Source organism: Carcharodon carcharias, chromosome 5 (genome assembly GCF_017639515.1).
Source record: "Carcharodon carcharias isolate sCarCar2 chromosome 5, sCarCar2.pri, whole genome shotgun sequence".
NCBI lineage: Eukaryota > Metazoa > Chordata > Chondrichthyes > Lamniformes > Lamnidae > Carcharodon > Carcharodon carcharias.
Genome location: NC_054471.1, coordinates 158196095 through 158210192, shown reverse-complemented (window position 1 = coordinate 158210192; position 14098 = coordinate 158196095). Strand labels below are relative to the sequence as shown.

The following is a 14098-nucleotide window of genomic DNA, read 5'->3' as shown; positions in this document are numbered from 1 at the left end:
AAGGGGTGTTAAAGGTTGTGGTACTGGCTAAAAGAGGTGCCGATGGTGGCATTAAGGTCAGAAAGCAGAATGTGATAATATCTGGACAAGGGTAAGTGCTCTGGAAAGAACAACATGAACAAGTGATAGATGGCCCTAGTGGGGGTGGGGTGGAGGGAGAAGTCGGTGGTGGGAAAAAAATATAGAAAATAGGATAAAAAGTGAGGATAAAACAAGAAATATAAAGGTGGGAGCATGAAGCGGCACCGAAACAGTCATCGATGTACCGAAGAAAGAGTTGCGGGAGGGGGCCTAAGCAGGACTGGAACAAGGAATGTTCCACATAGCCCATAAAGAGACAGGTATACTCAGGCCCATGCAGGTACCCATAGCCACAACTTTTATTTGGAGGAAGTGAGACAAGTTTAAAGACAAATTTTTCAATGAGAGATCAAGTTCAGCCAGACAGAGGAGAGCGGTGGCGGATGGTGATGGTTCGGGCTTCTGTTCAAGGAAGAAGCGGAGAGCCCTCAGACCATCCTGGTGGGGGATGGAGGTGCAGAGGATTGGATGTCCATGGTGAAGAAGAGGTGGTTAGGGCCAGGGAACTGGAAATTGTTGATATGATGTAGGGCAGAGGAATTGTGGACGTAGGTAGGAAGTGACTGGACAAGGGGAGAGAGAACGGAGTCAAGATAGGGAGAAATGAGTTCCGTGGGGCAGGAACAGGCTGACACGATCGATCAACTGCGACAGTCCAGTTGGTAGATTTTGGGGAGTAGGTAGTAGCAGGCTGTCCAGGGCTTGGAGGCTGTAAGGTTGGAAGCTGTGGAGGGAAGATCTCCAGAGGAGATGAGGTCAGCGACGGTCCTGGAAACAATGGCTTTATGTTCGTTAGTGGGGTCATGGTGCCGGGGAGGTAGGAAGAAGTGTCTGAGAGTTGGCACTCAGCCTCTGCGAGGTAGATGTCAGTACACCAGACAACAACAGCACCACCCTTGTCATCAGGTTTGATAATGAAGTCAAGGTTGGACCTGAGAGAACGGAGTGCAACAAGTTCAGAAAGAGACAGGTTAGAGTGGGTGAGAGGAGCAGAGAAATTGAGACGGCTGATGTCACACCGACAGTTCTCAATGAAAAGATCAAGAGCAGGTAAGAGGCCAGAGGGAGGGGTCCAGGTGGAGGGAGATTACTGGAGGCAGGAGAAAGGATCTGTTGAACGGGGGTGGGGGGGGGGGGAATGATTCCTGCCCAAATAAGTGAGCATGGAAACGAAGGTGGCGGAAGAAGAGTTCAGCATCATGCTGAGCCCGGAATTCATTGAGGTGATGGCATAAGGGTATGAAACTGAGTCCTTTGCTGAGTGCCAAACGTTCAGCATAGGAGAGGGGAAGGTCAGAGGGTATGGTGAATACACCGCAAGGGCTGGGATTAGAAGGCGGGATGGGGTCAGAGGGATGGGAAGGGGTGGAGGTCCTGGATGGGCATTGGTATCAATGAGTTGTTAGAACTTGCGTTCCTTAGCACCTGAAAGAAAGAGACAAAGTTTCTTGTAAAGGTGTCAGATGAAACGAAGAATAAAATGAAACTGGGCTCAAGGACAGCTTTGAGATAGGGTGAGTCGGTGCTGCTGGAGGGAGAGGTCAAGTGTGTTCATGTGGTGGTACATGGCACTGAGTGTGGATCTCAGGCTGCGGCGAGAACAGCAGTCCGAGGAATGTTGTATGCCACCAAGATACCTATAATCCTGGGTGAATTTGAAACATGAGGAATGGAACTTCAGTTGGAATTCAGGTGGGGCAAGTCAGAGACAGAGACAGTCACTGAGGAAGGAAATATGGCAGTGAAAGCAAGTTTTGGTCAACACCTTGTCAAACACCAGGAGGGAAATGGAAAGCAATGAAGGTGAACAGGCCAAAAAGAGACAAACGGAAATTCTGTCGGAGAGAAGAGCAGTACTTCGTCAAGGTAGGCTTTCCTGGAAGAGAAGTCGCAGTGAATTAAACACCAAGATAAAAGCAAAATACTGTGGATGCTGGAAATCGAACAAAAACAGAAAATGCTGGAAAAACTCAACAGGTCTAACAGCATCTGTGGAGCGAAAGACAGAGTTAACATTTCAAGTCCGTATGACTCTTCCTCAGAACTAAAGAGAAGTAAAGATGTGATGAAATTTATACTGTTTAAGGGGGGGTGGAGCAGGTGAAACTGGATAGAAGGCCAGCGATAGGTGGAGGCAAAGGAGAGATGTCATGAACGAAAGGACAAAGAGGTGTTAGTGGCAGTGGTACTAGCTAAAGAAGGTGCTGATGGTGGCATTAAGGTCAGAAAGCAGAACGTGACAATAGCTGGACAAGAGTAAGCACTCTGAACTCTGTTCACTCCGCATAGATCCTGCCTCACCTGAGTGTTTACAGCATTTTCTGTTTTTATTTCATGCTAAAATGTTACTTAGCTGAGTAAGTGGCAAATGCTAAATTGGCAGGGCGAAAAAAAAAGAGAAAGACAAATGGCTCCAGTGATTCTCAGTGAGGGGAAGTGGCGAAGTGGTATGTTCAAGTTTCTACTTGGGGTGTGGATGGTGGGGACACATTAGGGAAGACAAAGTGTATGCTGCTATCAGAGTCTGCAGGTTTCCCTTGGCCCTTTCTCCTTTGCTGGCAGCTGTAAAATATACAGAGGAAGGAAAGGCATTGGGCAGAATTTCATGTCTCCACAGTACCCCCCACATCCCAAAAGTGAGTTTGGAGATGTGGAAGTAGCATTTGTTTGGGCATGGGGAGGGTGAGCAGTGGGGACCCCACAGCCCTCCCAACTTCCTCCCCCTACCACTCCCCACCCCCCAACTTGTTCAAGCTCTAGGTGGGATGGATGGAGGATGGTCTCCCCTCCTGGAGGCTCTTAACTAGTCAATTAGGGGCCTCAATTTGCCACTGTTGGTATTCAACCAGTGCAAGACAGGGGAGTCGCCATCTGGGGAGGTTGCCCAGCAAATCTTGCCATGATTGCCAGTGCCCTATTGTGGGGGAGGGGTGGGACTCTGTGCCAAATAGAGGGACCTGGCAATGGGAAGGAAGGGCCCCTACAGGAAGCCAGTTCCCTGGCCTTGCTGTCAAGTCCCCTCCACTCCCATTAGCTGCAATCTACTCCCCAAAGATACCCACACTCGCCTGCCTGGGGATGCATGGTTTAAACCCTCCTGCAGGCCACTACTGCTGGTACTGGATAGCTGCTGGCCTCTGATTTGCTGGCAGGTCTCAGGGATATGAATTCCACCCTAAGATCTTACTTAAGTGGGAGGCCTGACGCTATCCAGGTAAATGCATGATTACCTGATAATTTAATCAGGCCTCCTAGAGAAAAGCAATGTGGGGTTCCCACCTGTTCTCCAACCAGTGGGTGAGACTCACGTCACACTTATTAAATTCCACCCATTAACACTTCCTTCTAACTGCAGCAGCTTCAAGTCTATAGAGAAATGCAATACTGCAATCCCACAGCGCCAACAAAGCAGAAGGAAGGTATTCCAATGATAATGTATCAGAAATTTTGCCAAGTCTAAAGGGTCTTAACAACAGCACATGTTCATTTGATCGGATGTTCCCTTACCTTTCGGCCAACATAGATGGGGAGCCCAACCATCATAACTGGAACAGCAATGCCAGCAATCAACGTAATTCCAATTGGAGCACCAACCAACATGCCCACTTGCCAGAAAATTTTCTTTTTCCGGCTCCAGGGTTTCTTGCCCCAGAATGTGCAGCCAGAGGGACTGTGAACATAAGGAAACAAATAAAGTTAACATGAGTTTGTGTTCCTAAGGAAACAAAGTCTTGTGACTTCCACAAACCATGAATGCAGGAAGTATATGTATTAGCGAACCTACTTAAAAAGGAAATAAAATGGTACATAAAGTACAATGGTATTGAAGCTTATCACCTGAAATTGCACCTTGGGGCTCATCAGCATATTGCTTGCAAGCCGTGGACACCAGTCCAGTGTCTGCAAGGTGGTTGGGACTTACCTTTTTGGTGGCGGACTTGCATGGATATGGTTATCCTGAGCACAGCAGATTTGGTGTTGGCTGCATCCAGAAAAGGTGTTTCAAACAGGTGTTTGCAGATTTTCCATTGGCAAAGGGCCAGATGTCTGTTGCAGACATGAGGTTTTGTCACCCATATAGGAACGTTTTCCAATAAGTTGGTGAATGTTGCCATATCGGAAGCTGAAGTGCACGTTTTGTGTGTGCTTTATGTGTTCTCGAGTAGTGTTTGGTTGTTCTCTACTTCAGGGCCCCAACAATTACTACAAACGCTGCAGAATTACTCCTGTCAAGAAGACCATAAGATATAGGAGCATAAATTAGGCCATTCGGCCCATCGAGTCTGCTCCGCCATTCAATCATGGCTGATAAGTTTCTCAACCCCATTCTCCCGCCTTCTCCCTGTAACCTTTGATCCCCTTACCAATCAAGAACCTATCTTTCTCGGTCTCAAATACACTCAATGACCTGGCCTCCACAGCCTTCTGTGGCAATGAATTCCATAGATTCACCACTCTCTGGCTAAAGATGTTTCTCCTCATCTCTGCTCTAAAAGGTCTTCCCTTTACTCTGAGGCTGTGCCCTCGGGTCCTAGTCTCTCCTACTAATGGAAACATCTTCCCCACATCCACTCTATCCAGGCCTTTCAGTATTCTGTAAGTTTCAATCAGATCCCCCCTCACCCTTCTAGTATAGACCCAGAGTCCTCAAACGTTACTCATATGTTAAGCCTTTCATTCCTGAGAACATTCTCGTGAAACTCCTCTGGACCCTCTCCAGGGCCAGAACATCATTCCTGAGATACGGGGCCCAAAATTGCTCAAAATATTCTAAATGTGGTCTGACCAGAGCCTTATAAAGCCTCAGCAGCACATCCCTGCTTTAATATTCTAGTCCTCTCAAAATAAATGCCAACATTGCATTTGCCTTCCTAACTACCGAACTAAGAACATTGTTTCCATAGCGGTTTCTTAGCCCACTTAGTGAACTGGTAAAAATTAATTTTTACAATATCAATGATTGAGCATGGGGTCTATTCTGGAGTTCAGAACATTTTCTTGTGCAAACTACTAGCTGGACTGGGATAGGCAAATAATATACACACTGATATAAAAATAAAAACAATATAAAAACAGTTTCAAGGCCTGGTTCTATAATATTATTCTAGTCAATGTGTTTTTTTTTGTGCTGTGAAATCTAGCCTATTTTTTGCTTGTTTCCACAGCACTTAAGTAGCAAAACCAACCACACTTAGGTATGCAGTAGTTTCAGAAGGCAGGTTTTGCAAGTAGTCAAGGGATGTACTGGCCAAACCCTAATTTGGACAATGGCAGCCTTTAACCTTTAAAAACTGCGGATGCTGGAAATCCAAAACAAAAACAGAAATACCTGGAAAAACTCAGCAGGTCTGGCAGCATCAGTGGAGAAGAACAAAGTTGACGTCCATGACACCCTGGTCCACTCCTCCATCACCCCCTACTCCTCAACCCCACCTACGGCACCTCCCCATGCATACGCGAAATATGCAACACCTGCCCCTTCCCTTCCTCTCTCCTCACCATCCAAGGGCCCAAACACTCCTTTCAAGTGAAGCAGCATTTCACTTGCATTTCCCCCAACTTAGCCTACTGCATTCGTTGCTCCCAATGTGGTTTCCTCTACATTGGAGGGACCAAACGGAGACTGGGGACCGTTTTGCAGAACACCTTCAGTCTGTCCGCAAGAATGATCCAGACCTCCCTGTCGCTTGCCATTTTAACACTCCACCCTGCTCTCTTGCCCACTTGTCTGTCCTTGGCTTGCTGCATTGTTCCAGTGAAGCTCAACCCAAGCTGGAGGAACAGCACTTCATCTTCTGACTAGGCACTTTACAGCCTTCCGGACTGAATATTGAGTTCAACAACTTTAGATCTTGAACTCCCTCCTCCATCCCCACCCCCTTTCCATTTCTTCCCCCTCCCTTTTGTTTTTTTCCAATAATTTATATAGATTTTTCTTTTCCCACCTATTTCCATTATTTTTAATTCTATACCTTTTATGCCCTTTTAGTCTTATTTCACCCCACCCCCACTAGAGCTATCTGCACCTTGCATGTCCTGCTATCCGCACCTTGCGTGTCCTGCTATCCATTCTTAATTAGCACATTCTTTTAGATATCACCACCTTCAACACCTCTTTGTTCTTTTGTCTGTGACATCTTTTGGTTATCTGCTCCTATCACTGCTTGCTCGTCCCTACAACCAACCCCCCCATTTGTCCCCCCACCCCCCCACCTTAAACCAGCTTATATTTCACCCGTCTCCTATTTTTACTTAGTTCTGTTGAAGGGTCATGAGGACTCAAAACGTCAACTTTGTTCTTCTCCGCAGATGCTGCCAGATCTGCTGAGTTTTTCCAGGTATTTCTGTTTTTGTCTTTAATATACACACTGTGGCTTGGCTGGGGTTTATTATAGTCCTAGGCTAAAGGTACAGATTTAATTGTTGAACAATCTTAAGCCAAACCTTGGAATCCTCAAACCTTCTCATTTACCTCATATTTTACACATTTCCTTGTGCAGGTTGGATTTTCCTTCTCCTTCTAAAGCCGCCTGCTAAACAGACATCCAAGCATCTGCACAACAAGGCATCATGGTAGCCTCTAGATGGCCGATAATATGTTAATATTACTAAAATTGACTTCAGATACTTTTAAGTCAACTGAATTAATTCCTGTGTAGCATTCATCAGGACGTGAATGTTCTTCTGTGTCCCAAAGAAAACATCAGCAAATGACAGTTTAATTGATACTCAACACTAAATTTATAAAGCACAGTGACCTTAGACAAGTTCTCAGTTTGAAATTCTTTTTTCCCTCTGGACAGGAAGTGAATGTGGAGAAGGAAGAGTGCTAATTGATACTAAGCTGAGCCATGGTGAAGTGTTTTTTTTATAACAGTTTATTTAACCGTTAAAGATTCTCATAGATATGAAAAAAAAAATGACTAAGGACTAGGGGACAGAATAATCGGAGTATAATCAAACTGTGGAGGAGACTGCCAGCAACTTATTGAATTTTGCAGTCTTTTATTTTAAAAAGACTGAACACGTTCCTATTAGAAAAGAGGATAACAGGCTATTAGTTCCAGAATCTCAGAATAAAACTAACCAAGGAGTTGGACAAAATGGATTTCTCCTGTACAAACCATTGTCACTATGTATATAGATTACTGCAATTTATCAGATAACTTGGATAATCAAAGAGGAGGAGGATGGATTTCAATTAGGATTAACGTTTAAAACAGCTGGTGCCTTTCTGAGAAATTACAGAGCATCAGAAGGTCTGAGGAAAGAGAATTGCAATGTTTTCAGCCTTTTTCAAAATGCTTTTGGCCTAATGTCTCATAGAAAAGCTAAAAACTATAGAAATACATGGACAAATCTTGAAGATAGAGCTCCAGTCTTTGATAAAATCCAATATCTGTTTTAGGACAGATTAGATTAGAAAATTAATGAACCATTTCTTTCAAAAGTCAGAGGTATGGTTTTCCAACATCACCCATCTCATTAACACTGTGATAGATATTACCGTAAGGGAGAAAATGGGTATGTGTGCCTGGTCTGAACATTTCTTAATGTGCTGTAGCACTTCTTTACATAGATAATATTTGTGGGCAGACTCAGTTGCCTGTCTTATGTGTTCGTGGGTGCTCTCAAATTATTACAGTTTTGCACTCCTCACCAAGGGATCTGAACAGGGTTTTGTTTGAAACAATCCTCTAGGATCAAGCTGGCAGATGCATGAGATTTTAAAGATAGGGGAAATGTCTTCCGTGTGTGACGGATAGTCCCAGACTACACCGAGCTATCATTTAGCATCATAGAGAAGAGTCATTCATGAAACATACATCTCTTTACCAAAGCACCCCATACGAGGACCTGAATTCTGCAAGTATATGTTGGATGTAGATAGCTTGAACATTAAGAAAACACAGACAATGTTGTTACAACTGGGTTGCAGAGCCACAAGCTGCTGTTATCAAAGCTTCACGTTGCTAACTAGCAGAATCACTGGACAATGGGATATGATGTGGCTGTGATTGTGTCCATACTATGGTCAGAAAAGCTATGTCTAGGCACCAACACATTTAATGAACTGTGCTACCTGTGAGGTGCATTTGGTGCCTGCTAATCATCTAGTGAGGGTTAAAACCCATGCTTGTCAGTTGTCCAGCAACCAATTCATTAGGAGGGGAAAAATAGAGTATGAGAGTAAACTTGCAAGGGACATACAAGAGGATTGTAAAAGCTTCTCTAAGTATTAAGAAGAAAAAGATTAGTGAAGACAAATGTAGGTCCCTTACAGTCCGAAGCAGGGGAATTTATAATAGAGAAAAAGGAAATGGCAGAGCAACTAAACAACTACTTTAGTTCTGTCTTCATGGAGGAAGACACAAATAACTTCCCAGAAATGCTAGGGAATCGAGGTTCTAGTGAGGAGGAGGAATTGAAGGAAATTAATATTACTGAAAAAAAAGTGCTGGAGAAATTAATGGAACTGAAAGGTGATAAATCCCCAGAGCCTGATAATCTGCATCCCAGGGTACTAAAGGAGGTGGCCATGGCAATAGTGGATGTGTTGGTTGACATCTTCCAAAATTCTGTAGATTCTGGAACAATCCCAGCAGATTGGAGGGTGGCAAATGTAACCCCACTATTTAAAAAAGGAGGGAAAAAAAGAGGGAAGTACAGACCGGTTAGTCTAACATCAGTGGTAGGGAAAATGCTGGAGTTCATTATAAATGCTGTGATAACAGGACACTTAGAACATATCAACAGGATTGGACAAAGTCAACGTGGATTTATGAAAGGAAAAACATGTTTGACAAACCTAATGGAGTTTTTTTGAGGACATAACTAGCAGAATAGATAGAGGGAACCAGTGGACATGGTGTGTTTGGATTTTCAGAAAGCTTTTGATAAAGTCCCACGCAAGAGGTTAGTGTGCAAAATTAAAGCACATGGGATTGGGGGTAATCACAGAATCACAGTGCAGAAGAGGCCCTTTGGCCCATTGAGTCTGCACCAACAAGTGAGAAACATCTGATCCCGTTTACCAGCATTTGGCCCATAGCCTTGAATGTTTTGACGTGCCAATTGCTCATCCAGGTACTTTTTAAAGAATGTGAGGCAACCCACCTCCACCCCCACCCATGCAGCACATTCCAGACTGTCACCACCCTCGGGGTAAAAAAGATTTTCCTCACATCCCCCCTAAACCTCCTGCCCCTCACCTGGAACTTGTGTCCCCTTGTGACCCTTCAACGAAGGGGAACAGCTACTCCCTATCCACCCTGTCCATGCCCCTCATAATCTTGTACACCTCGATCAGGTGATCAGGTCGCCCCTCAGTCTTCTCTGCTCCAACGAAAACAACCCAAGTCTATCCAACCTCTCTTCATAACTTTTCATTGCAGGCAACATCCTGGTGAATGTCCTCTGCACCCCCTCCAGTGCAATCACATCCTTCCTATAATGTGGCGAACAGAACTGCACATAGTACTCCAGCTGTGCCCTCACCAAGGTTCTATACAACTCCAACTTGACCTCCCTACTTTCGTAATCTATGCCTCGATTGATAAAGGCAGGTGTCCCATAAGCCTTTTTCACTACCCCACTGACATGCCTCTCCATCTTCAGAGATCTATGGGCACACATACCAAGGTCCCTTTGTTCCTCAGAACTTCCTAGTGTCATGCCATTCATTGAATACTTGCTTGTCAAATTACTCCTCCCAAAGTGTATCACCTCATGCTTTTCAGGTTTAAATTCCATCTGCCACTTATCTGCCCATTTGACTATCCGGTCTATATCTTCCTGTAGCCCAAGACACTCAACCTCACTGTTAACCACCCGGCCAATCTTTGTGTCATCCGCAAACTTACTAATCCTACCCCCCCACATAGTCATCTATGTCGTTTATATAAATGACAAATAATAAGTGACCCAGCACAGACTCCTGTGGTACACCACTGGACAAAGGCTTCCAGTCACTAAAGCATCCTTATGTCATCACCCTCTGTCTCCAACAGCTAAGCCAATTTTGAATCCACCTTATCAAATTACCCTGTATCCCTTTGTGCATTTGCCTTCTTTATAAGTCTCCAATGTGGGACCTTATCAAAGGCTTTGCTGAAATCCATATAAACTACATCAACTGCACCACCCTCATCTAAACACCTGGTCACCTCCTCAAAAAATTCAATCAAATTTGTCAGGCATGACCTTCCTCTGACAAAGCTATGCTGACTATCCCTGATCAATCCTTGCCTCTCCAAGCAGAGATAGATTCTCTCCTTCAGAATTTTCTCCAATAGTTTCCCCTAACACTGATGTGAGACTCACTGGGCTGTAGTTCCCTGGCTTATCTCTACAACCCTTTAAATAGCAGAATCACGTTAGTTGTTCCCCAGTCCTCTGGCACCTCCCCCGAGGCCAGAGAGAAATTAAAAATTTGGGTCAGAGCCCCTGCGATCTCCTCCCTTGCCTCCATAAGCAGTCTGGGGCACAAATCATCCAGACCTGGAGATTTGTCCACTTTTAAGCCTGCCTACACCTCCAATACCTTGTCACTCCCTATATCAAGTTGCTTAAGAACCTCGCAGTCCCGCTCCTCAAGTTCGATACCTTCATCCTCATTCTCTTGGGTGAAGACGGATGTGAAGTATTTGTTCAACACTCTACCAATGTCCTCTGGCTCCACCCATAGATTGCCCCCTTGGTCCCTTATGGGCACTACTCTTTCCCTGGTTATCCTCTTCCCATTGATATACATATAGAATATCTTGGGATTTTCCCTACTTCTACCAGCCAGAGCTTTCTCATATCCCCTCTTTGCTCTCCTAATTGCTTTCTTAAGTTCCGCCCTGCACTTTCTGTACTCCACTAATGCGTCTGTTGATTTGCTCCCCTTGCACCTGCTAAAAGCCTCTCTTTTCCTTCTCATCGTATCCAGAATATCTCTGGTCATCCATGGTTCTCTGGGCTTGTTACTCATTCCTATCACCCTAGAGGGAGCATATTGAGCCTGTACCCCCTCCATTCCCTTTCTGAACACCTCCCACTGCTTTTCTGTAGATTTCCCCACAAGTAGCAGTTCCCAGTCTACCTTGGCCAGATCCTGTCTTATTTTACCAAAATCCGCTCTCCCCCAATCCAAAACATTTTTTTGCAACTTGTCTATTTCTTTGTCCATATCAAGCTAAATTGTACCACGTTGTGGTCACTATCACTAAGATGCTTCCCCATCACCACCTCAGCCACCTGTCTGGCTTCATTCCCCAGAACTAGGTCCAGCACTGCGCCGTCCCTTGTTGGACCATCTACATATTGACCTAAAAAGTTCTCTTGTACATATTTCAAGAAATCCACTCCATCTAAGCCCTTAACACTATGTCTATCCCAATTAATGTCGGGAAAGTGGAAATCACCTAATATAATTACCCTATTGTTATTGTTTTTGCATAGCTCCCAAATTGTGCACATATTTGCTCCTCAATTTCCCGCTGACTATCTGGGGGTCTATAATAAGCACCTAAAGTGGGGTTGCCCCTTTTTTATTCCTAAGCTCTACCCACAAACCTTCATTTGTTGCCCCCTCCAAGATATAATCTCTCCTTACTGCAGTAACTAACTCCTTAACTATTCTATATCCCGGAATGTTGAGCTGCCAATCCTGCCCCTCCCTCAACCACATTTCTGTGATGGCTACTATATCACAATTCCACATGTCAATCTTCACCCTTAACTCATCCGTTTTAGATGTAATACACATGGCATTAAAGTAGAGGCCATCCAGCCTTGCCTTACTCCCCTGAAACGTAATGCAGCTGTAGTCCCTCTGACTTGATTGCTTTAATGTATTATGATGTGTCCCTATACTGCTAAATTCTGAGTCCCCTCCTCCTGCCAAATTAGTTTAATCTCCTCCCAACAGCACTAGCAAACCCACCCACAAGGATGTTAGTCCCGCTTTGGTTCAGTTGTAGACCGTCCCGCTTGTACAAGTCCCACCTTCCCCAGAAACAGCCCCAATGATCCAGGAATCTAAAACCTTCCCTCCTGCGCCAACTCTTAAGCCACGTATTCATCTATTGTATTCTCCCATTCCTGTGCTTGCTAGCACGTGGTACTGGGAATATATTGGCATTGTCTGAGAGTTGGTTAGCAAACAGGAAACAAAGAGTAGGAACAAATGGGTCTTTTTCAGAATGGCAGGGGTGACTAGTGGGGTACCACAGGGGTCAGTGCTTGGGCCCCAGTTATTCACAATATATATCAATGATTTGGATGAGGGTACCAAATGTAATATTTCCAAGTTTGCTGACGACACAAAACTAAGTGGGATTGAGAGGATGTCAAGAGGCTTCAAAGCGATTTAGACAAGTTGAGTGAGTGGGCAAATACATGGCAGATGTAGTATAACATGGATAAGTATGAAGTTATCCACCTTGATAGGAAAACAGAATGGTAGAGTATCAGTTATATGGTAATAGATTTGGAAATGTTGATGTACAAAGAGACCTGGGTGTCCTTGATTACCAGTCATTGAAAACAAACATGCAGGTGCAGCAAGCAATTAAGAAGGCAAGTCGTATGTTGGCTTTGACTGCAAGAGGACTTGAGTACAGGAGCAAGGATATCTTACTGCAGCTGTACAGGGCCTTGGTGAGACCACACCTGGACTAGTGCGCGCAGTTTTGGTCTCCTTACCCAAGAAAGGAAATACTCGCCATAGTTGTAGACTGAAACATAGAAAATCGAAACAGAAGTAGGTCATTCGGCTGATCATGGCTGATCCTGTAGCTCAATGCCATACTCCAGCCCTCTCCCCATTCATTCTCTTTGGCACCTTGAGATCTAGAAATCAGTCTATTTCCTTCTTAAATGTATTCAATGACTTGGCCTCCACAGCCTTCTGTGGCAGAGAATTCCACAGGTTCACCTGTGAACCTGAATAAGTGCAGCGAAGGTTAACCAGACTGATTCCTGGGATGGCAGGATTGTCATATGAGGAGAGATTGCATCGACTAGGCCTGTATTCACTGGAGTTTAGAAGAATTAGAGGGGATCTCATTGAAACGTATAAAATTCTAACCAGGTTGGACAGACTAGATGCAGGGATAATGTTTCCTCTGGCTTGTGGGGGGGGGGGGGGGTCTACCAAAACGGGGTCATAGTCTCAGGATACAGGGTAGGCCATTTAGGACTGAGATGAGGAGAAACCTCTTCACTCAGAGGGTGGTGAACCTGTTGACCTTTCTACTACAGAGGTCTGTGGAGGCCAAGTGACTGAATATGTTTAAGAAGGAAATAGATGGAATTCTATACCTCAAGGTGTCAAAGAGAATGGGGAGAGTGCTGGAATATGGCATTGAGATACAAGATCAGCCATGTTCATAGTGAATGGCAGAGCAGGCTCAAAGGGCCGAATTACCTACTATTTTCTATGTTTCAGTCTACAACTATTTTCCTGGCAGCTAAGTGAGGGCTGTTTGGGGTCAAAATGGCCCAAGTAATACGCCAGAGAGAGAGAGAGGCACAAAGAGGGAGGGGGGAGAGAGAGAGAGCGAGGCGCACAGAGGAAGGGGGGCAGAGAGAGAGAGCGAGGCGCACAGAGGGAGGGGGAGAGGGAGAGAGAGGGAGGGAGAGGGCGGGAGAGGGAGGGAGAGGGAGGGGGAGGGAGGGGGAGGGAGGGGGAGGGAGGGGGAGGGAGGGGGAGGGAGGGGGAGGGAGGGGGAGGGAGGGGGAGGGAGGGGGAGGGAGGGGGAGGGAGGGGGAGGGAGGGGGGGAGGGAGGGGAGGGAGGGGAGGGAGGGGGGGAGGGAGGGGGAGGGAGGGAGCGAGGCGCACAGAGGGAGGGAGGGAGGGAGCGAGGCGCACAGAGGGAGGGAGGGAGGGAGCGAGGCGCACAGAGGGAGGGAGGGAGGGAGCGAGGCGCACAGAGGGAGGGAGGGAGCGAGGCGCACAGAGGGAGGGAGGGAGCGAGGCACACAGAGGGAGGGAGGGAGCGAGGCACACAGAGGGAGGGAGGGAGCGAG

The 14098-nt window shown here is 45.7% G+C and overlaps 1 protein-coding gene across 2 annotated transcripts in view; it reads right to left on the bottom strand.

The window, feature by feature from the left end:
* si:ch211-278j3.3 (E3 ubiquitin-protein ligase RNF19A) overlaps window positions 1-14098 on the bottom strand; it is a 103648-nt gene that overhangs the window by 17203 nt on the left and 72347 nt on the right. For both annotated transcript variants that reach the window (XM_041187863.1, XM_041187862.1), the window contains exon 6: window positions 3589-3751. In XM_041187863.1, the coding sequence (XP_041043797.1) occupies window positions 3589-3751 (163 nt within the window). The remainder of the gene's footprint in view (window positions 1-3588; window positions 3752-14098) is intronic.